The sequence below is a fragment of the Erpetoichthys calabaricus genome, chromosome 1, assembly GCF_900747795.2.
Source record: "Erpetoichthys calabaricus chromosome 1, fErpCal1.3, whole genome shotgun sequence".
Classification (NCBI taxonomy): Eukaryota; Metazoa; Chordata; class Cladistia; order Polypteriformes; family Polypteridae; genus Erpetoichthys; species Erpetoichthys calabaricus.
In genome coordinates this window covers 187,731,068-187,752,481 of record NC_041394.2, presented here as the reverse complement: position 1 = coordinate 187,752,481, position 21,414 = coordinate 187,731,068, and the positions used below count along the sequence as shown (strand labels likewise).

Below are 21,414 nucleotides of genomic sequence, written 5' to 3'. Positions count from 1 at the left end.
TTAAACAATATGACATATCAGAATACACAAAAAGTTTCAGTCAGTCATTCCTGGTCAGAATGCAGTAATAATATTACATTACATAAAGAATAAAAATTGTTTCTAGTCCAATCCTATAGTTGAAAGGAGCACTATATATTAACTGGGTGGCAATGCAGCTCTTTGGCATGTGTCGTTCAGTGAGCATTTGCTGTTACAGCTTCTCATGTAATATTGTAGCAGAAGTAGATGAGATTAAAATATTAATGGATACTATGCTATTACATGCTTGCAGTATGTATAACACAGCTTATTTGGCTAAGGGCTCCTTCTAGATCAAAACAAAAATGTAAGGTTGCAGAATAAAGATGTACAAATTAGTTTCTGAATACAGTATAACCGTGAAAAGACAGATGTTCAGTTTGAATTCTGAAATCAAAGGAGACAGGAATAATTCCTGAAAAAGGGCACTTGGACAGACAGAATCTGTAGATCTAATGTATATTGTCGCAAACCTGCAGGTTAAGCAACACTTTATAAGGATGGTGAGAAGCAACGTCTTGAAATCATTCTGTAGTGAACACTGAGCCCCAGCAGCTGAAGAGTATGATAAGCAGCCATCCTAAACTAGGCTCAAGTGAAGAAAATCAACTTCACCATAGTGTGGATAATGGATGAGCATAACAAGCTTAAGATTATGGAGCATCCAGTAATAAAAGTCATATGGTATGTTGCAAAATGTAGTGCTTAAAATTGTTGCATACATTTCAAATAATTATTACACTTTGATTTATACAATACAAACTGAATATTTTTTCATGAATGGAAGCATATGTGTGCATAGGGAAGTAATTCAATTGTACCCTAACTACAAATGAATATATTTTTTTCATAGATCCTTATTGACCAAAAACGATTTGAAAACACTGTACTACTCAGTATATTAGACAGGGTTACCAGGTCCTGAAAAAATGCCTAGTTCAAGGACAGATTAAAACCCACATAGTGGTGCTAGAAACCAACCAAATACTCGACATTTTCAAACTGACACAATGAAAAGCAGCAGGCAGGGTTACTCTTGGAAATTTGGGGCACCAAGCACATTGATGATCTTTCACCCAATGGGTGAAAACCATGCTAATAGAGCAGAGAGGAAGTTTAAAAAATAGTCCAAAATATTAAGTTGTTTTTAAAAAAGAGGCCCACAAAAACTCCCACAAAAGCCTGTTTTTCAACATGGACACTGAATTAGAATAGCCTAACTGGGAGGGAAAACCACAGACCTGGGAAGATTGGTGTACAGGGAAGTAATTCAATCATACCCTAACTACAAATGACCCTAACTGACAAAAAAAAAAAAAAAGATTTGAAAACATTGTACTAATGATTATAATCCATCCATCCATCCATCCATCCATCCATCCATCCATCCATCCATCCATCCATCCATCCATTTTCCAACCCGCTGAATCCAAACACAGGGTCACGGGGGTCAGCTGGAGCCAATCCCAGCCAACACAGGGCACAAGGCAGGAACCAATCCCGGGCAGGGTGCCAACCCACCGCAGAATGATTATAATAAAGAGTATTTTGTATTACCCCATGGTCCTGCCTTGATAAGCAGGTTAAGAAAATTCATGCATAGATGGATGGTATTTTGCATTGTTTACAAGCTTGAACACAATCTATATTAAACTTTGTGCTTGTAGGACAGTTGCCTGCAAGTTCAAAATACAAAAAATAAATAAAAATCACAGTTTCCATTCTGCTGCTTTGTCGACAAGCCATGTACACGCTATTACAAATAAAACTAAATCAGTTTTTTTGCTTTAATTGGCACCTACTGTAATGTTCTTTTAAAAGGAGCGTAAGCCAAACATTGATTTGCCAATTTAGCTGAAGAAAGAAGGATATTTAAATAATAAAATGTATGTCTGCAGAGTCAATAAATTTTATTATTGCAGTAATCAAGTCTGATAACCTTTTGCAGGATCAAGCAGTGTAACTGCTACCAAAATCTTGGAACATCAGTCTTGGTCTTTATGTGAAACAGACTCTTTAAGTGAACATGGTTACCATAACAACTAGCATAATTGTCAAAAGTCAAATCTGAAATACTTTTCAGCAAGGATTCTATATTTATGTTTATTAGTAATTCTAATACAGTGGTTTCCAGAATGTGTTTTGCCATTGTGACACAGTTGTTCCAAAAACATAGTCCATATGACGCAAATGTTCCTGCATACAAAATGTACAAAACATAGCCATACAATATAAAATTATGATTTGAAAATATTTAATATTTATTTTCTATAGAGCTGTTACATCAGGAAATGAAAAGGTCCCCAGCAACTGGATGCATAACCTTTTAACTGGGTCAGGGTTCAAGGTTGGAGAAAATAATCTATGAAGAAACCATTGACCCTGCAGGCGATATCTGATCAGTAGACTTGTGGCATTATCATTTTTCATTTCTGCCTGTATTTTGTTCTCATAGCAGTCAGATAAAGCTGTGCAAAACAGAAATAAAATTTATTTGGCCTCAAAATAATAATGATTATTACTTGTTTCTTGACACCCAAGGACCCTGTACAAAGACATCTAAATTACAATTAAATTACATTAAAAGAAATGTACTCATCCACTTTCTAAAGTTGGTTCTTTTCTCTCAAACTGTTATTTACGTAGTTTCTCTATCTATTATTTTGGTACATAAAGCAGAGTTTCAAAGTCTTTGAGGGGGGGGTCACCAAAAAAAAAAAAAACTTGGAAAGCAAGTTTTAAGGGTGCTGTAAGGGTTATAGAAGACTGTACTAGTTACATTGTACTGACTTATGAATACAGAGACTTTTGAACAAGTACACTACATCAAAAATAATATTGTTTCCAATAATGCAAATTTATAAAATTATTGTTAATGTTCACAGAAGACGGCACTACATTATTTTTTTTTGGCATTTCATTGACTTTTGAATGTGTCAACCAATCTCGGAGGCTTTTGAACATGTGCAATCCCTCAAGAAGAATCTAGTTATCTTTACACAGTCTTTTTAAAATAAAGGTTATATCAAATGTTGATACTTTTTAAAGTATTGTATCGAAGTGGGGTATTTCAATAGTGTGACAATCCTAGGTCCTACTATGTCTTGCAAAAACCAATAAGAAGAACACTGAGCAGGAAAAAACATTGTGTGATATTTTTTTGCATGCTGTGATGCCTCAGGACCTGGAAGAGTTGCCATTATTAAAGGAGCCATGAATTCAGCACTTTGTGAAGCATACTTTGGTTATGTAGCAGGATAATGTCAAAAACACAGAATCTAGAACTGAAACTCACAACTAAATCTAAATGTGAGCCAGTCACCCCTTTTGTGATACAGTGTGCTTAACCCCTACTTCCAAAATGGATGGGGGTGAACTTCCCTAAATGGCATGACAAAGTCTGTACCCAGCAAAGTGGATCCATAAATGTAAGCAAAAATAAACTTGTACATGATGTTTCTGGCTTAGGCTCTAAACTCAGCATCTATTAACTAGATTGAATGAGTTCCAAAATAATGTAGGTAAGTGTTTCTTAAACTATAGGTGGTGATTCAAATTGGGTTGTAGACAAGCTTTTGATGAGTTATCATACGATTGTGTTTGCAAAATTAGGGTTATTGTATGACACGTGATATACCACATTCTATTCTTCTTCTTCTTCCGGCTGCTGTTGTTAGGGGTTGCCACAGCGGATCATCTTCTTCCATATCTTTCTGTCCTCTGCATCTTGCTCTGTTACACACATCACCTGCATGTCCTCTCTCACCACATCCATAAACCTTCGCTTAGGCCTTCGTCTTTTCCTCTTCCCTGGCAGCTCTATCCTTAGCATCTATTAGAAACCTGTTTATTGAGGTACTGCGCAAAACTACACTCCTGACGATCACAGAACGCTTTCATTTCTGTGGCACAAAAATGCAATAAATATTACCTACAATACTTACATCCCCTCACCACCTTTGTAACAACCAATTTAGATGACTGACAGGTAAAAGCGCAGGGGAGAGGAAGGAATGACACAAACAAGTTTGTGAGATGATGGGACCAGGGCTAGTTGAGTCACCATTCATACTATCCTTTCAAAAATCAACATATCCTCACATCACACCTGTTATAAACAATTTATTATCAGCTTTACTAAAGCTTACATTAAGCATTTACTCTTACAGTGATATTCCTCAGAAATCTATTCCCTGTTCTGAACGAGTATTGTTTTATGAACAATATGTTTGCTTTCCATTTTTTTCTTTTAGTAATAGTCATGTGAGAAATATGCTTGAATGGAAACAAAAATATGCACTGTTTTTTATTATATGACCACTATAATTTGTCAGTGTATGGCTCCATTGTTATTATGATAATACTCCTCTTCTGTAGCCCCAGTATGGCTCTGATTTTCTTATTTAGGTCCTCAGATTAAAAAATGTAAGAAAACCACTGCTTTAATTTAAGTTAAAATGTAATTTCTGATCATACTTAATTTGGGTAGTATACTGATTGAGATGATTATGTCTAGGTATTTCATTCTAAATGTGTTATCTGGCAATTAGGTTCAGTGTAAACATTGTCACTCTCTCATCATCCAGATTGCAGGCACGTTGTTTTTAAACGCCTATACCAAGTATGCTGTGAAGCTGGCATAAATCACACAATTCTTCTGCAAAAGTATCTGTGCTACTTCTCTGGCAACCATTGCTTTGGAACTGCTCCTGGCCAATTCTGCAGAGTCTGCCTGAGAAAAAGGCTTGCTCCAAATATTCATGAGAGCTATATGCAATTATGTCATTTTGCTCTCAGATACCATCTGCTAGTTAAAGTACTTGAAGTACATTACAATAACAGAAAAATGGTTGCATCTTGTAGAATATGACCCTGGCATAATGTCTTCTGTTAGGATTTGTCACATCTTATCAAGGTCCAAGTACTGTATATGAAACAGTTTTTATTTTTAGCACTGTGCATGTATTACTGTCAGAGTTGTGGCTCCATGTGTACAGTAGCCCTGAAGTGCAATATGCAAAAACAAATCATAAAACACAAAAAGAAATGAAAGCACACAACAAACTGCAACATGAAAAAAGGAACTTAAAAACACAAAAACAAAAAAATGCAAACGCAAATCTTAAAAATACAGCAAGCCCACCCCACCACTTAAGTCAGTGGGTAACTGATGTTTTATACTACTTGAAATTGAATAAAATCAAATTCTCACTTAGAGGATCTGTTCAAAACTTTTTTTTAAATATGGCCAGATCTAATCAATAACATTTTAGACTAAGCTTCCATTTTGGGGAAAATGTGCTTCTCGCACGATGTTTAGAACATTTAAAAAAACAAACCCTGACCAGCTTAACTGCTCACTTTTCTGTCCTCTCTCCTCCAGACTCAGTCTGCCCCAGCCATTGCTTCCGAGCTGTTGAACCTGCTTGATGAAGAAGACTTGGTGTTCTTTCAATCTGAAGAGGGGAGGTAGAGTGGGACACTTGCCAGTTGCAACCTGTGTGCTTGTGTGCTGAAGATAAACCACTTTTTTCAGTAAAGTCTTTTTCTGTTCCTGCCTGTTCAGCAATAAAGATATATATATTTTTGAAACCTGGCCCCCTCTTCCTGTCTCCTGTGCAACTCCGTGACCCTAGCTTGACAATATATACTGTATATACTCAATATGGGTGCTCCTATTTTCAGAGGTTTTTGTTGATGGTTGCCCGGCTGTTGTTAACTGAGGTCAACCAGAGGTGTGCAACAAGTGACATCACCAAGTTGAAGCTATAAAGTTCAAGCTGTACACTTTTTGCTTTGTGAAAGATTGTGCATACTCATAAAAGACGTGTGTTGATTCTTTGTAGATAAGTAATTTTTGCTTATAATTTTTTTGCCCTGCTTTTTATCTATTATTTGCAACTTATGATTTGACTCTAGGTACATGTTCCTTTTTATTTTTGGTTATTGAAATTTCCCACACCTTTTCCTGACTAAGAGTCTTGATAAATGACCTGAGCACTTTTTCATATATCTGGTTTAGACCTTTGGCTTGAAGATATTCACGTATTTACAGCTCATGGTATCAAATCTAACCTTCCTTTAAAATATGAAGCTATAATACCAGTCTGTGCTGCTTTTAGACAAGAGTCTTTTGATGTGAGAGACAACAAGTAAACCATCCAGATTTGAATATAACCGATAAGGCCATACTTTGGGTAAGAACAAAGACAGTGAAGCTCATTTGCACTTTTCAGCACTGAAGGACTGTACTAATTAGCTAATAACTTAGTTAGGAACACAAAAGTATTATCAAGTTAGTTGCAATGGAAGGTAGAGATAAATGGGAATTCCAGCTAGGATGGTTACTGTTCCCATTCCTAGTTGGTATTATGGAAGGACAGAGGGGGCCTGCTTCTTGGGACTATGTGTTCCCCCAGTACACTGGGTAGCAGCGTCTGTCAAGCATTGTTGCCATTTGGACACCCGTGATGTAGGGAAGCTCTACTGGGGTACTTGTGAGCAACTAGAAGAAACCACTGGGAGGCGGCTCCCCTGTTAGGTGGGGGTTCAGCTTAACCCAGCAATGCTTCTCAGCAGTACTGACATATTGGTAATACTCCTGGATCTGGGTTAAAAGGTGCCTTCCATCTCTTCCAGGTGGGTCAAAGTCGGAAGCAGAGTTGGGCAGCACTTACTCAGAATAAGGGCAGAGGAAGAGAAAGAGTTTTATTATCTATGAAGATAATTGTGCCAGAAACCTGTCAAAAGGTATATTGTTAAATAAAAATAGTCTTTTTGAACCCAGGAATTGCATCTGTATAGTTGTGGTCTGGTTTGTGGCCTGAGATTTCCCCTAGTGTCCATAACAGTTTATAAATAAAAATCAATTATATTTCTTGGTGAACAGCTTTGTCCTAACTTCATGGATGAAGCTGAATGAATTTTAAAAGGAGTCACAATGCAAATTTTTGGAAGCTCGACTAGGACAAGTCAAGAATACATATAACTACTTCCTCTGAACTGTCACAGAATGTCTTTGAAAGTCTTGAATCCAGGACTGCTTATGTGTTTGCCATGTGCTTCTCTCAGACTCAGATGCAGTCTCTAATGATGAAAGCAATGCAATTACCCACTTAGTTTCCTTTGTTGTCATTTGTTTCTTAATAGCTGTTGGGGCTAAACGGCAAAGAGATTTATTTAGGCATAATGGCTCCTCTCTGGCAGGAAAAGGTCATTCTTGTGCAAAACACTTTCAATGTACATTTAATTTGTATTTCTTTAAATAGGAACAAAATAATATAATACTAAGCCACTATTATACTTGTTATTTGTTTGGACTCAGATAATAATGACAGACAATAGGAACATTTTCTTGGCTTCCCTTTAATTGCCAATGATTTGATGTGACGTTTAAAGGCTAAAACACATTTCTAAACTCTAGACAACCTGTTTAAACCTTTTGAATAAAACATTTCTGATACTTTTTCATGATTTTCAGAACACTGGTGTGGTTCAAAAAGATCATTGTGTAGGGGTACTTTGAAAGCAGCACATAGAACAACCTATAGAAAATGAACAAAGATGAAGCAGAAGGGTTCTTCTTGGAATTATGGTTTCATGTGGCAACTGAGATATTGATGGCAGCAGTAGACTAGATCACTATCAGGACTACTTTGTGTTTTGCTCTCTGTTATAAAAGTAGCTCACAGCATGACTATTGCTAAGTGCAACTGGGATTTGAAAATGCTTTTAAAGTCTACAGAAACAGCCTTGTCAATGCACTTTCCAGCAGGGCAGAAACACAATAGACTGTTATTACTAATGCTTTCAGAATCATTTCTCTGTATCAAAAATCATCTTTAAAAATGTTCAATTTACAGAGACACATTTTGAATAGTACTTGCATATTGATCTAATACAATTTAAAAACAAACAAACAAGTGAAACAATGATGTGAAGTTGTAATGATGAAGTTGTTAAGGCTGCTGCCTCATAACTCCAGAATCTAAGTTCTTGACTTTGCACAGACTGTGTAGATTTTTGTTAATTCTCTGGGTATTCTAGTTATGATCTCCCATCCAAAACATGTTACAGTATCAGGCTGACTGCTTATATTTTGGACTTCCTAACCAACATACCTTATCATGTGCAGTTTGGCAGCATCCCATTCTCCAAGCTAATCCTCAAAACATGCACTCCACAGGGTTGTGTACTGAGCACCCTTGTGCACTCTTTGTTCTCTTCTGATGTGAGGCTAGACACAGCTCTAACTCCTAAATTTGCTGCTGACACAGTGGTGTTAAGACAATAATTGAACCCTTAACCTCAGTAAAACAAAGATGCTGGTCATAGGGTTTAGAAAAATCCTCTTTTTCTAGCTGTTCATCTCCTTCTTATGATAAAGAGTGCCAGCCCCACTAGTCATTAGCTGACAATCCTGATATCCCACAGGGACAAAATAGTTCATGTAATAACTGATGTGCAATGGAGACTCACATAAAAAGGCACGGTGTACTGTTGGCTCCTTACACTTCTCATTAAATCCTCCTACAAAATCCATGTAAAACACTCACTTACTGTCAAGCTCACATGAGTTATTTCACCCAACTAGAGCTAAGGCAACTAGAAATGTACACCAGCTACTTGTAAGAAACCCCTTGCAAAACAGGAAGACATAAGAAAACTGTTACATGGATGCTAAACTTACATTAAAAGGCCTGCGCAGATATACAGTAACAGTAAGTGGACTGCTTGGGAAAAACAATACCAACAGTAAAACAGTGAATTTAAAGATCACTCTTAACAACGGGTAATAGAAGTGCCACTATATTGACCTAGAAAAGTAGCCCTGAGAAGTTACCTTGACATGAATACCTCAATTTATTGCACATATGCCATATGTTAGTGTCATTTTTCAATTGGGGTGTGTTCCATGGCTTCTGTTTATTTTCCATTTCCGTGTCGTCTTTAATTGTTTTAAAGTATTATTTTTCACATGATTACTGTAATTATGTATTTATTTTTATTTTGCCACGTTTATTTAGTATTTAATTTCTATGTATAATATATGGTTCCCCTACATTCCTTGTACTTTGTGGGTGGAACTCCAAGAGGTGGGCCACTCTGATGTCATTGCTGAAGGACCACCCTCAGCCATTACATTCTGGAGCTGGAAGAAGATCTTTCAGTGGTTTATTGTTATTTTCTAGAGTGCATTTCCTGAGTAAGTGCTGATTTTCTGCATTCTGTATTTTACTTCGATTTTGTGGATTCTGACTACTGGATTGATATTTTGGGACTTGTTTACTTTGAGCTACCTTTAACGCAAACCCTTTTTGTCTTCTGCTGCATTTTTTTGCCAAATTTTGTACTTTTCTGCATTATATATCTTTATTTCCAAAGATTTTGCTTATGTCTTCTCCTTCCTAATGTTTTTCATTTCCTCTCCCTAGAAGGGTATTTTTGACATAATTTTTTAACATAATATTATATTATTGTGAGGTGGAGACACGTCCTCAAAGCAACATACACAGCTCACACTTGCACAACACTTAAACACATAGCAACGCAATGAGAAATTTAATGAATGCCATTCCAGCAACAGGGAAAGAAGAGCAATGCAATTTAAATAAAAGTACTTAATATTGGTTGTTTGCACAATTAGGGTCACTGTATTTCCGTATTCACCGGCTGGCTTCTCGCAAATAAAGGATGGCACAGGTTGTTTTTCCACTTTAGGGCAACAGTTAGTTCCATCCAGTTGCAGGATAGTCCTAGAGCAGGGGTGGCAAAGTCATTCCTGGAGGGCCGCAGTGGCTGCGGGTTTTTGTTCCAACCCAGTTGTTTAATTAGAAAACAATCCTTGCCAATAATTACATTTCATGGCTGTACCTTAGTGCTTTACCTCTGCTATGTCAAGTCATTCTCATATCCGAGATTTTTTTTCCATTCTAAGGATATCATCCAAATACTTTGAAGTGTAAAATGGATGGGTAATTCTCAATCCTTCATTTTTTTCTCTTCTCTTCTCTTTCCTTCCAAGTATTTAATTAAACCAAACAGTGCACGATAAATACACACAGGTGTAAAGGGTAACAAGCAAAATGGATAACTGCTGGTTTCTTTTGTCATTTGCATCTTATTGCTAATAAGGAGCAATTAAAAACCGAGAATTCGGCTGTTTAAGACTTAAATAAGCAATAAGGGTTCAAAATCTTAATGAGGGAGATAACTAAAATGAAGCAGAAGATGTTTCTAGAGCAATAAGTGCTTCTTATTAAGCAATTGGGTTGGAACAAAAACCTGCAGCCACTGCAGCCCTCCAGGAATGACTTTGCCCACCCCTGTCCTAGAGGGAAATGATGTCCTCTTTATAAGGGACCTAACCATTTATAAGGGTTAACCTAGCTCAGTGACAGAGAAAAAAGATTTAAAGGAATAGTGTTCACTGGAGAGAGGGGCTGAACACTCATTGGCTGGCTGATTTAGGGGAGTTTAATTGACTTCTATTAGTCAGTGCAGGCTCCAATTTTTTCAGGATGTAGAAGAGGTGGATTGTTCAAGGCTTCATTACAGCCTTATTTTTTAAATAGTGTTAAAGCAGCTTTTTTTTTTGTCCTGGACCAATAATATTTACTTTGGGGTAAATCAATATTTTTGGTTATTTTGCTTTTTCAGATTATTTTTGTACATATAACTATTTGTCTGTTTGAAGTATTTGGTGGATTATTTCAATTTATTTTTACTTTGTGTGCACTGCATAAATTCCTGCACCAGAAGTTTTTTTTCTTCAAAGAGCTGTTGTAAAAAAAAATCTGTTTTTTTAAACCTTCTACTGCCTAAATGTTTTCTTTCGACTCTGCCTGCACCAACTCCTGGTCTTGGTCAATCCCAAACTACTAAGCAGGTGGCTTGTGACAATTATTATTATTATTATTATAGAATACTAAAGAAGCATTTTGATCTTTACAAGTGAGGTCCCTTTTAGGCCTGTGTAGGCTGAAGCCAGCTATTGGAGTTTGAGGCCGAGTCGCCTAATGTAGGCCTTGTTTATAAATTCTTTGGAGGCTTACAATTAATATTTTTGATATTAGAGCACATCAAATCATGACAATTAGACGCAAGACAGACAATTCCCAATGCCAGCAAAAGAAAAACACACTAAGAAATAGGGGTAACTAAAACATATTTTGAAACCTTCTTGGCAAAAGTGACACTCAGGTGTCCATTGTTACTAACAATGGTATAGCTCAGTGGTACACAGAAATAAAACTGTTATCTTTCTACTATAGTTTATGGGCAGGCAGATTAATCAAGATAGTATATTTCTGAATAGGAAAGTTCAAGGCATGTAATGAGAATATTTCAAGTGCACCTTCCTAGTTCTGATCTCATTTATAACTTCAATAAAATCAACTTACTCATTGGAATCTCCTTTATATATTTTTTAAAATACAAATAGGTTTTTAGCTCTAAGCTTTCTACATATAAATTCTGAGACACCCAATTACCACACAGCCAAATCTAATATACTACAGGTCAAAAGTCTTAGAACACCTCAGTTTTATCAATATTTATGAAAATGTACACAGTTTAATGTCTTAATGTTTTAAGAAGTCAAGGCAGAGAACAAATACACAATAGCAAGTGAAATAAGTCAAGGAATAATTAAGTGTACAAAATGTTATTCAAATGTTTAAATAATCAAAGTAGTCACCTTTTGCTGATATAACAGCCAAACTATGGTAACCTTTTTGATTAAGAACACCGGCCACCCTATGCAAGTCACCAAATCTGTCTCCAGCAAAAGAACACCAGACCATCACATTTCTTCCTCCATGTTTGACAGTTATACACTGAGGAACCATCCTTTCACCAACTCAACTGCATACAAATACCCTGCGTGATGAACAGAAGATGTAAAATTTTGATTCATTTTTTCCATAAGACTTTCTTCCAGTCTGCAGTAGTTAAGGCCCTATTTTGTCCTTTAAGGAATGGCTTTCTTACTCCCACTCGCCCTGTCAAACCTGCAGCACAAAGTCTCCTCTTCACAGTAGGAACTGAGACTTGTTTTTTTCAACCACTGTTCTTGAAGCTGTTGTGCTGTAAGGCGCCTATCACATAAGCTGGTGACCCTCAGAAATTTGTCTTCTGAATGGGTTGTCACTTTGGGTCTGCCAGATCTCTTCCTATCAGAGTTTCTTCCATTTTCCAATTACCTTTGGACTGTGTAGGACACCGTACTCACTGACACTTTAATTTGTTTTTGCAATTTCTTTAAATGAAAGGCCTACACCTCTAAGGGTAATAATGCTGTCTCATTTCATTTGCTAATTGCCATTTTCTTGCCATTATCACTGGAATTTATGACTTTCTACAGTATAATATAAAAGTCTCACTTATGACCGGTAGTGTATACTATATATAACCTCATCTGCAAAATAATACTTCAAAATAAAGACTGAGAATTCAGCCTCATCTGAAGATCACTATCCAGTTAGTTAATTGTAACAGTAATAATAATAACAGTACAGTCATATGAAAAAGTTTGGGAACCCCTCTTAATTCTTTGGATTTTTGTCTATCATTGGCTGAGCTTTCAAAGTAGCAACTTCCTTTTAATATATGACATGCCTTATGGAAGCAGTAGTATTTCAGCAGTGACATTAAGTTTATTGGATTAACAGAAAATATGCAATATGCATCATAACAAAATTAGACAGGTACATAAATTTGGGCACCCCAACAGAGATATTACATCAATACTTAGTTGAGCCTTATTTTGCAAACATAACAGCCTCTAGATGCCTCCTATAGCCTTTGATGAGTGTCTGGATTCTGGATGGAGGTATTTGTGACCGTTCTTCCATACAAAATCTCTCCAGTTCAGTTAAATTTGATGGCTGCCGAGCATGGAATGCCTGCTTCAAATTATCCCATAGATTTTCAATGATATTCAAGTCAGGGGACTGTGATGGCCATTCCAGAACATTGTACTTCTCCCTCTGCATGAATGCCTTTGTAGATTTCGAACTGTGTTTTGGGTCATTGTCTTGTTGGAATATCCAACCCCTGCGTAACTCCAACTTTGCAACTGATGCTTGAACATTATCCTGAAGAATTTGTTGATATTGGGTTGAATTCATCTGACCCTCAACTTTAACAAGGGCCCCAGTCCCTGAACTAGCCACACAGCATGATGGAACTTCCATCAAATTTGACACTAGGTAGCAGGTGTTTTTCTTGGAATGCGGTGTTGTTCTTCCGCCATGCAAAGCGCTTTATGTTATGACCAAATAAATTTTTGTCTCATCAGTCCAAAGCACTTTGTTCCAAAATGAATTTGGCTTGTCTAAATGAGCATTTGCATACAATTCTATTTGTGGCATGAGTGCAGAAAGGGCTTCTTTCTCATCACCCTGCCATACAGATGTTATTTGTGCAAATTGTGCTGAATTGTAGAACAATGTACAGATACACCATCTGCAGCAAGATGTTCTTGCAGGTCTTTGGAGGTGATCTGTGGGTTGTCTGTAACGATTCTTACAATCCTGCACATATGCCGCTCCAGTATTTTTCTTGGCCTGCCAGACCTGGGTTTAACAACAACTGTGCCTGTGGCCGTCCATTTCCTGATTACATTCCTTACAGTTGAAACTGACAGTTTAAACCTCTGAGATGGCTTTTTGTAGCCTTCCCTTAAACCATGATACTCAACAATCTTTGTTTTCAGATCAGCACAACTTGTAATTGACTAACTTAAATACTTTTTCTCATGATTGGACTGTCTATGAAGTTCAAGGCTTAACGAGCTAATCCAACCAATTTAGTGTTGTAAGTAATCAGTACTGAGCAGTTACATGCATTCAAATCAGCAAAATAACAAGGGGACCCAAATTTTTGCACAGCTAGTTTTTCACATTTGATTTAATTTCATACAACTAAATACTGCTTCACTAAAAATCTTTGTTCGAAAAACACCCCAGTACTCAGATGTTCCTAGGAAATGAAAGACATACCACTGTTATCTTTTTTGTTGAAAGTAGAGTAAATTATTATGCAGGCTGAGAAGGGTTCCCAAACTTTTCATATGACTGTATGTATACATTTTAGAATGTTATTTTATGTTGTAATTAGTGGAACACGTAGACTGCCCTGGGATGGCTAGTTGATGGAAAGAGACTGCATCAGAGAAGCCAGTGGTAAGCTGCAGAAACATACAGTTAATAGTGTGTCAGTAATAAAAGTTGATGTTACAGCAGTAGTAAAATACAGATGTTCCACAGCACAGCTCTGAAGAAAAAGAAGTGTCAAGTATCTGTTTGTATTATATTATTGTTTTTATTCACTCTGAATTATTATTTCTTATGTCTTTGTATTATTCCTGTTGGTTTTATATATATATGATAATAGTGTACTGCCTCTTTAAATGTAGTTATGTTCCATGTTCCGTGTGGGTGGAGCCCTAAGAAGCGACACCAGCACATATTGGACAGATTAGAGAATAAACTTTGTCTGATACAAGAAAGAGCAAATAATTGAAAACAGAATTATTTGTTTTGTGGTTAAATTGTATTTCACAGTAATATTTAGTGTTTTGAAATAATTTATGGCTTTTAATCTGATTAATATATAGTAAGTGTCTCTGCCCTTTGAAATAAACAATTAGATAGATAGATAGATAGATAGATAGATAGATAGATAGATAGATAGATAGATAGATAGATAGATAGATAGATAGATAGATAGATAGATAGATAGATAGATACTTTATTAATCCCAAGGGGAAATTCACATACTCCAGCAGCAGCATACTGATACAAAAAAAACAATATTAAATTAAAGATTGATAATAATGCAGGTAAAAACAGACAATAACTATGTATAATGTTAACGTTTACCCCCCGGGTGGAATTGAAGAGTCGCATAGTTTGGGGGAGGAACGATCTTCTCAGTCTGACAGTGACAGCAGTCTGTTGCTGAAGCTGCTCCTCTGTCTGGAGATGACACTGTTTAGTGGATGCAGTGGATTCTCCATAATTGATAGGAGCCTGCTGAGTGCCCGTCGCTCTGCCACAGATGTCAAACTGTCCAGCTCCATGCCAACAATAGAGCCTGCCTTCCTCACCAGTTTGTCCAGGCGTGAGGCGTCTTTCTTCTTAATGCTGCCTCCCCAGCACACCACCGCGTAGAAGAGGGCGCTCGCCACAACCGTCTGATAGAACATCTGCAGCATCTTATTGCAGATGTTGAAGGATGCCAGCCTTCTAAGGAAGTATAGTCGGCACTGTCCTTTCTTACCCAGAGCATCAGTATTGGCAGTCCAGTCCAATTTATCATCCAGCTGCACTCCCAGGTATTTATAGGTCTGCATCCTCTGCACGCAGTCACCTCTGATAATCACGGGGTCCATGAGGGGCCTGGTCCTAAAATCCACCACCAGCTCCTTGGTTTTGCTGGTGTTCAGGTGTAGGTGGTTTGAGTCGCACCATTTAACAAAGTCCTTGATTAGGTTCCTATACTCCTCCTCCTGCCCACTCCTGATGCAGCCCACGATAGCAGTGTCTTCAGCAAATTTTTGCACGTGGCAGGACTCCGAGGTGTATTGGAAGTCCGATGTATATAGGCTGAACAGGACCGGAGAAAGTACAGTCCCCTGTGGCGCTCCTGTGCTGCTGACCACAATGTCAGACCTGCAGTTCCCGAGACGCACATACTGAGGTCTGTCTTTAAGATAGTCCACGATCCATGCCACCAGGTATGAATGTACTCCCATCTCTGCCAGCTTGTCCCTGAGGATCAGAGGTTGGATTGTGTTGAAGGCGCTAGAGAAGTCTAGAAACATAATTCTTACAGCACCACTACCTCTGTCCAAGTGGGAGAGGGATCGATGTAGCATGTAGATGATGGCATCCTCCGCTCCCACCTTCTCCTGATATGCAAACTGCAGAGGGTCAAGGGCGTGGCGGACCTGTGGCCTCAGGTGGTGAAGCAGCAGCCGCTCCATGGTTTTCATCACATGCGACGTCAGAGCGACAGGCCGGAATTACAAATCATTTTAAAATTCATGATTTTTTAATCCTGGGTATTTCCATTATTTGTTTGGTTTTAGGGACTTGTATTTTTGGAAGCTTATTCAGCCTGGCTTCATGGTGACTTTTCCTTTTATCTTCTTGTACTTTTACTACACACAGAGTTGACTTTTTACAGATTTACAAAAAACAATCTTTAATGTTTAACTAGCAATTCCAAGAGATTACTTGGTGATCAGGTGCAAATCTCATATTCATCTCATACTCGTTTAGAAATGGTTTATTATATTCATGCTATGAAACAGCTTACCTCCACTTTGTAAATGTTGGACGGGTGATCTCTCTGTCCACAGCTGGGTGTAATACTTTTACAACAACTATCAGGCACCACTCGGTTATTTGCTTCCTTGGAGTTAATGTATATGCTTGTCTCCCAGTCAGATAAGTTATTGCTTCCACAACACTTGAACTAAGAAAGAAAAAAAGAAAGAAATCCGGGAAAGTAAAAAAGCAAATAAAATATAAAAGTTATTAAACTAAACTATGTGGGAAGATTGCTACTTGTATAAATCAAAGCAGACTATTTTTAAAGTTATTTTTATCTACCCCAATTATCTTTGACTAAAGGAAGTCTTTTATTTTCTGTTGTGTCTGCTAATAGTGCTTGATGGAGATAAAACTAACAGTTATCATTAAGAGTAGCTGAAGTGTTCTGTACTAGAAAATAATCTTATAATGTGAAAAAGTGAAGAGATGAATTATGCTGTTGTCACTGCCAATATTTAATCATAGTACCACTCCGATAAAGGGGGCTTGGCAATGTCATTTCACTACTCAGATGTCACTCTGAATGTACAGAGCAATAAATTGTTCCAAGTCTAATTTTCATGACTCATTGGAGGGACAGAACAAAAGGATCCTGCCTTTATTGTTGACTTAGGGAGCTAGAGGATGAGTCGACATTTCATGCTTAAAATCCCTGTTCATAACCATTTTCTACAACCACTGGAACACTTTTTATTCCCCAAGTCAGCAAGTGTAATTTTGAAGTTTTAAGTGTTACCCTTTTTATATATCACCTCATCTACAGATAGTTATAAAGTTATAAGGAACCTTTCCTTGCATGAGCTTCAGTACATTGCTTGTTTTTTGCTTGTCAAACCAATGACCGAGAGATCAGGGGCCTGGGGTCTCATGTATAAACGGTGTGTACGCACAAAAATGTTGCATAAGAACGCACATTTCCACGGTAGCTCATACCCTGTCGTACGCAAGTTCTCTACTCGGTTTTGCAGAATGGCGGCACCCAGCGTCAAAGCAGTGCTACTGTTCCAGTGTGGTTATCCTTTCTTTTTTAAATCCACATCCCTGACGTGGCTTTATAAATACACTGAAATTAACCGCATATTGTTTATTAGTTTAATGCATCTGATTGTAATTAACCTGTAGCAATATAATGGTCCACAGAATGGTCAAACTATTCTAAATACAATAGCTGCTTTAGCGTTGTTACTCTCATTGCACCTTCTTCTTCTTCTTCTTTCAGCTGCTCCCGTTATAGGTTGCCACAGTGGATCATCTTTTTCCATATTACTCTCACTGCACCACTGGGAGTATTTATATCACTATATCTGAGTGTGAATCACAGCTGTACAGCAGCTGATCGGAAAGAGAAGTATTGGTATACAGCATCAAGCACACGCTTCCTCAGCCATGCTGTCTATTGAACTGCTCTCATACGGCAAACGCTTCAGAGTCTTTCCTGTACTGACCTCGCGTTTCACAAACAGTTTCATCCCAAGAACTCTAAACACACTCAATCAGTCCATCAAGTGCTCCTTGTAGAACTGTTTGTACTTATAAGTAACTTGCGATACAGTTATAATATTGCACAACCTGAGCCACTTTATAAAGCGCATATTTACATATGATGACGATATCATTTTTAAGATAAAATGCAGCAAAATATTATATTATACAGATAAAACTAACTTCATTTAAATAATCTATATTGGTAATAATTAAACATGTGATGACACGGTGCCGCAGCGCTAGCGAGGAGCTGGCGCTCTGTTCACGGATTGTTCCTGCCTTGCGCTGTATTCTTGCTGGTGCTGACGTGACACTGGAAAGATAGATGGATAGAATAATTAAACACGTGCTACGAAGATATTTCAATGTTCCATAAAAGTTTTGAAGAATCTGCGTTCTAAGCTTACAGATGGCTTAATTTCTATTACAGAGCTGATTGTGTGGTGATTGGGTATTTGGAGAAAGAAAAGTAAGGACAGGAATTGGAGGTTAGTACGTTTGAAAGAGACAGTACTGCTACAATAAAGAATTTCATCGAAGGTCACGCATGGCTCAGCAAGCATCTTGCGTGAGACATGAACAATCACTGCGCCACCATGTTCCCATGTTTAATACCATGCTTTAACTCCTATCATCATGAAAATGATATCACGTATACATCTCAGTATTTTAATTATTCAGAGAGATGAAATATTTCGAATGTAATGGATTCTGTGTCCTGTTGGAGGAAGAGAAAGCCCGTTTAAGAAGCACGTAGTGATTCACACACATAGAGCACATAGAAGATCAAATACAAAACAAAGCATTTAACGTGCTACTTTAGTTACGATGGGATTGAGAAACTAGTAAATTAAACGATTTTAAGATGAAGTTTATGATGTTCTACTTTAATGACAAAATAAACTATGTGATTAAAGTGGAAATTTAGAGATTAAAGTTGACATTTTGTGCTTTTTCCCCCACTGTAAGCCTTTTTTTTCTCTGTACCCTAATAAGCTTTCATATGACACTCAAACGGTGGGCAACAACTCGCCTTTTAACGGCAACTTTGATATGTGACAACTTGTTTTTTATTTCAGGCACTGTGCGACTTTGTGAACGTGAGCTTTCGAGTTTCTCCGACACGCTATGTCACTCGATCAACTTCCTTTTGTTTATGCCACTGTTTAAACCAACAAATAGTACGTTTTTCCTTGCCTCCACTTGGTATTCGCTGAAATTCTTCTATTTTCCCTCTTGCTTTTGCCATTGCCTTTTCAAAGAAGGCTGAGCTTAAGGGCTATTTATATTGATTTGCATATTCAAACAGGCGTAATTCTGGAGGAGTTGGGGCGGGACAGAAGGCGCGTGCACGTGTGTTACTTTCACGCTGACCGGGATTTATGGAGCAGAAGAACGTGGAAGTTGGCGTTCGCACAGATTTATACATCTGGATTTTTTTGTGCGTAAGCACATTTCCGCTTTTGTGCTTAAGTCATGTTATAGTGTGAATTGTACGCACGGTGTTATGCATGAGGCCCCAGGTCTTTACACTGCTACTTGTGGTGTTTATGATTAGACATCAGCTGCTTCAATTTATTGGAGTAACAAACATTTTTCACACCTTCAATATATAAGATATAACAGGGGACACTCAATTGTGAGAAACTGTGAAATGTTAAAGTCAATTTCTGAATATTAATGAAAAGCATTTTACCTGCTTAAATTCAATAAATTGTTTAGAACAACAAAACTGGTAAGAATGCATTAAATACAGGTGACGTAGAGGCTTATGAAAATCTCATGTAAAACTTGATAATGACTGCAATAATTTAAAAGTGGTCCTTTGCTAAAAGTCTAACCTTGAATGCCAACATGACATATACTTGTTGCAGTTTTCTTTGCGGATTACCTTCTTCTTTTTTAACATATGCTTAATGATGTTATTTATTTTACCTTGGCATGTGTTGACTGTTTTAATTAATTTAAATGATTGTTATTGCCTGCTTGTCAGTCAGTCAGTCATTGTCCAACCCGCTATATCCTAACACAGGGTCACAGGGTTCTGCTGGAGCCAATCCTAGCCAGCACAGGGCACATGTTTTAGTTAATTCCTTTTTGTTAATTGAATTTAGAGGGTGGGAATTTTCCAGGCAATTCTAAAGGCTGCACTATTTAAATGATGCTATTGTCCCAGTCAAATTGCTGGAATAATATTTCTTCAGTAAATGTTTTTTTTGTTCTCTCTCTTTGCTTTGCCACTCCTTCCTTTGAATTGGGTTCAACATTCTTCAACAAAAGTAATGGTTCTTTTTTGGGAATTTATCCATTTTTATGTGAAGGTTGCCAAAAGTAACATAATTCTTTAACTTTTCTGAGGAAGTATTCTCTTATTGTCATTATAGTTCTCTAGAGAAGTTATAGAGATTTCATAATAAACATAATAGTGAAAAATGTTTACTGGTTATTGGTCTCTTTGAATCATTCCCATGTTTTGGTACTGCTTTTCAATCTGAGAAAGTTTGATTAAGTTATCTTTTTATCATTTATTTTGCTATGGCCTTCACTTCTTGTTTCTTTATTCATTTTTTTATTTTTATTCTTACTTTCTTCTGAGTGACTTAGTTACTTCTCTGTTTCCTAATTGTTACATTTATAAAAATAAAGTATATATTAATAGTGTTATTTATCATTGAGGAAAACAAAGCAGATAAACACTTATTAGTTATTTAGACATAGATATATACCAGCAGTAGTCTCTGATCTACGGTACTAACCATTTAAAATTTAAATTCTAAATTTTGACCCTTTTATAATATTTCCCCCATGTAAACCAGTTAATAGTCTGGTCTACTTCTAATGATCAGATGCATTTGAGAAACTTTTAATTGAAATAATTTTTTTTAAAATAAATCCTTCACATATGGCTCAGCTTTTTCCGCTCATTAGTTTTGTGAGGATGAAATGGTCTGTTTCTCTTTGGTGCTTAACTAACCTTTAACATGAACCACGCAGTTTTGTCTTGGCCAAACATCCACCATGGTTTTTTTTTTTCAGTTAATTAATATTATATTTCCATTACTGAGTTGGGTAATTCTGCATTCTGGGTCAATTATGTGATATAAATGTCCTTATTCTGTTACCCTGTTAATGACAAATACGTTCTGAGAATTTTTTAGGTAGGGAATACAAATGTTTTGAGATAAGCTAGTTATACTCACTGATTATGATGCAGGATGGGGGTCACATTGCATGCTGACTAGTACATGTAAGTAGGAATTTCACTATACTCTGTACATGTGACAAAAATAACCCAATAAACTATAGTATAAACCTATTATATATAAAGGGAGAAGTAAACAAAATAAATTTTTGTTGAATTAAATACAACTACAAATACATGTAAATGCATGTAATTTAAAACTGTGTTTCCATACACTTTTCTCTTATGCACCACTATTATTTCTTTAGATAGATAGATAGATAGATAGATAGATAGATAGATAGATAGATAGATAGATAGAGGTGTTGGTCATAAAATTAGAATATCATGACAAAGTTGATATATTTCAGTAATTCCATTCAA

General features: G+C 36.9%; 1 protein-coding gene across 4 annotated transcripts in view; it reads right to left on the bottom strand.

Annotated features, from left to right (window-relative positions):
• The window catches only part of tspan11 (tetraspanin 11), a 343,309-nt gene that overhangs the window by 73,859 nt on the left and 248,036 nt on the right, over positions 1-21,414 (bottom strand). For all 4 annotated transcript variants that reach the window (XM_051923121.1, XM_028810166.2, XM_051923125.1 and 1 more), the window contains exon 6: positions 16,348-16,506. In XM_051923121.1, the coding sequence (XP_051779081.1) occupies positions 16,348-16,506 (159 nt within the window). The remainder of the gene's footprint in view (positions 1-16,347; positions 16,507-21,414) is intronic.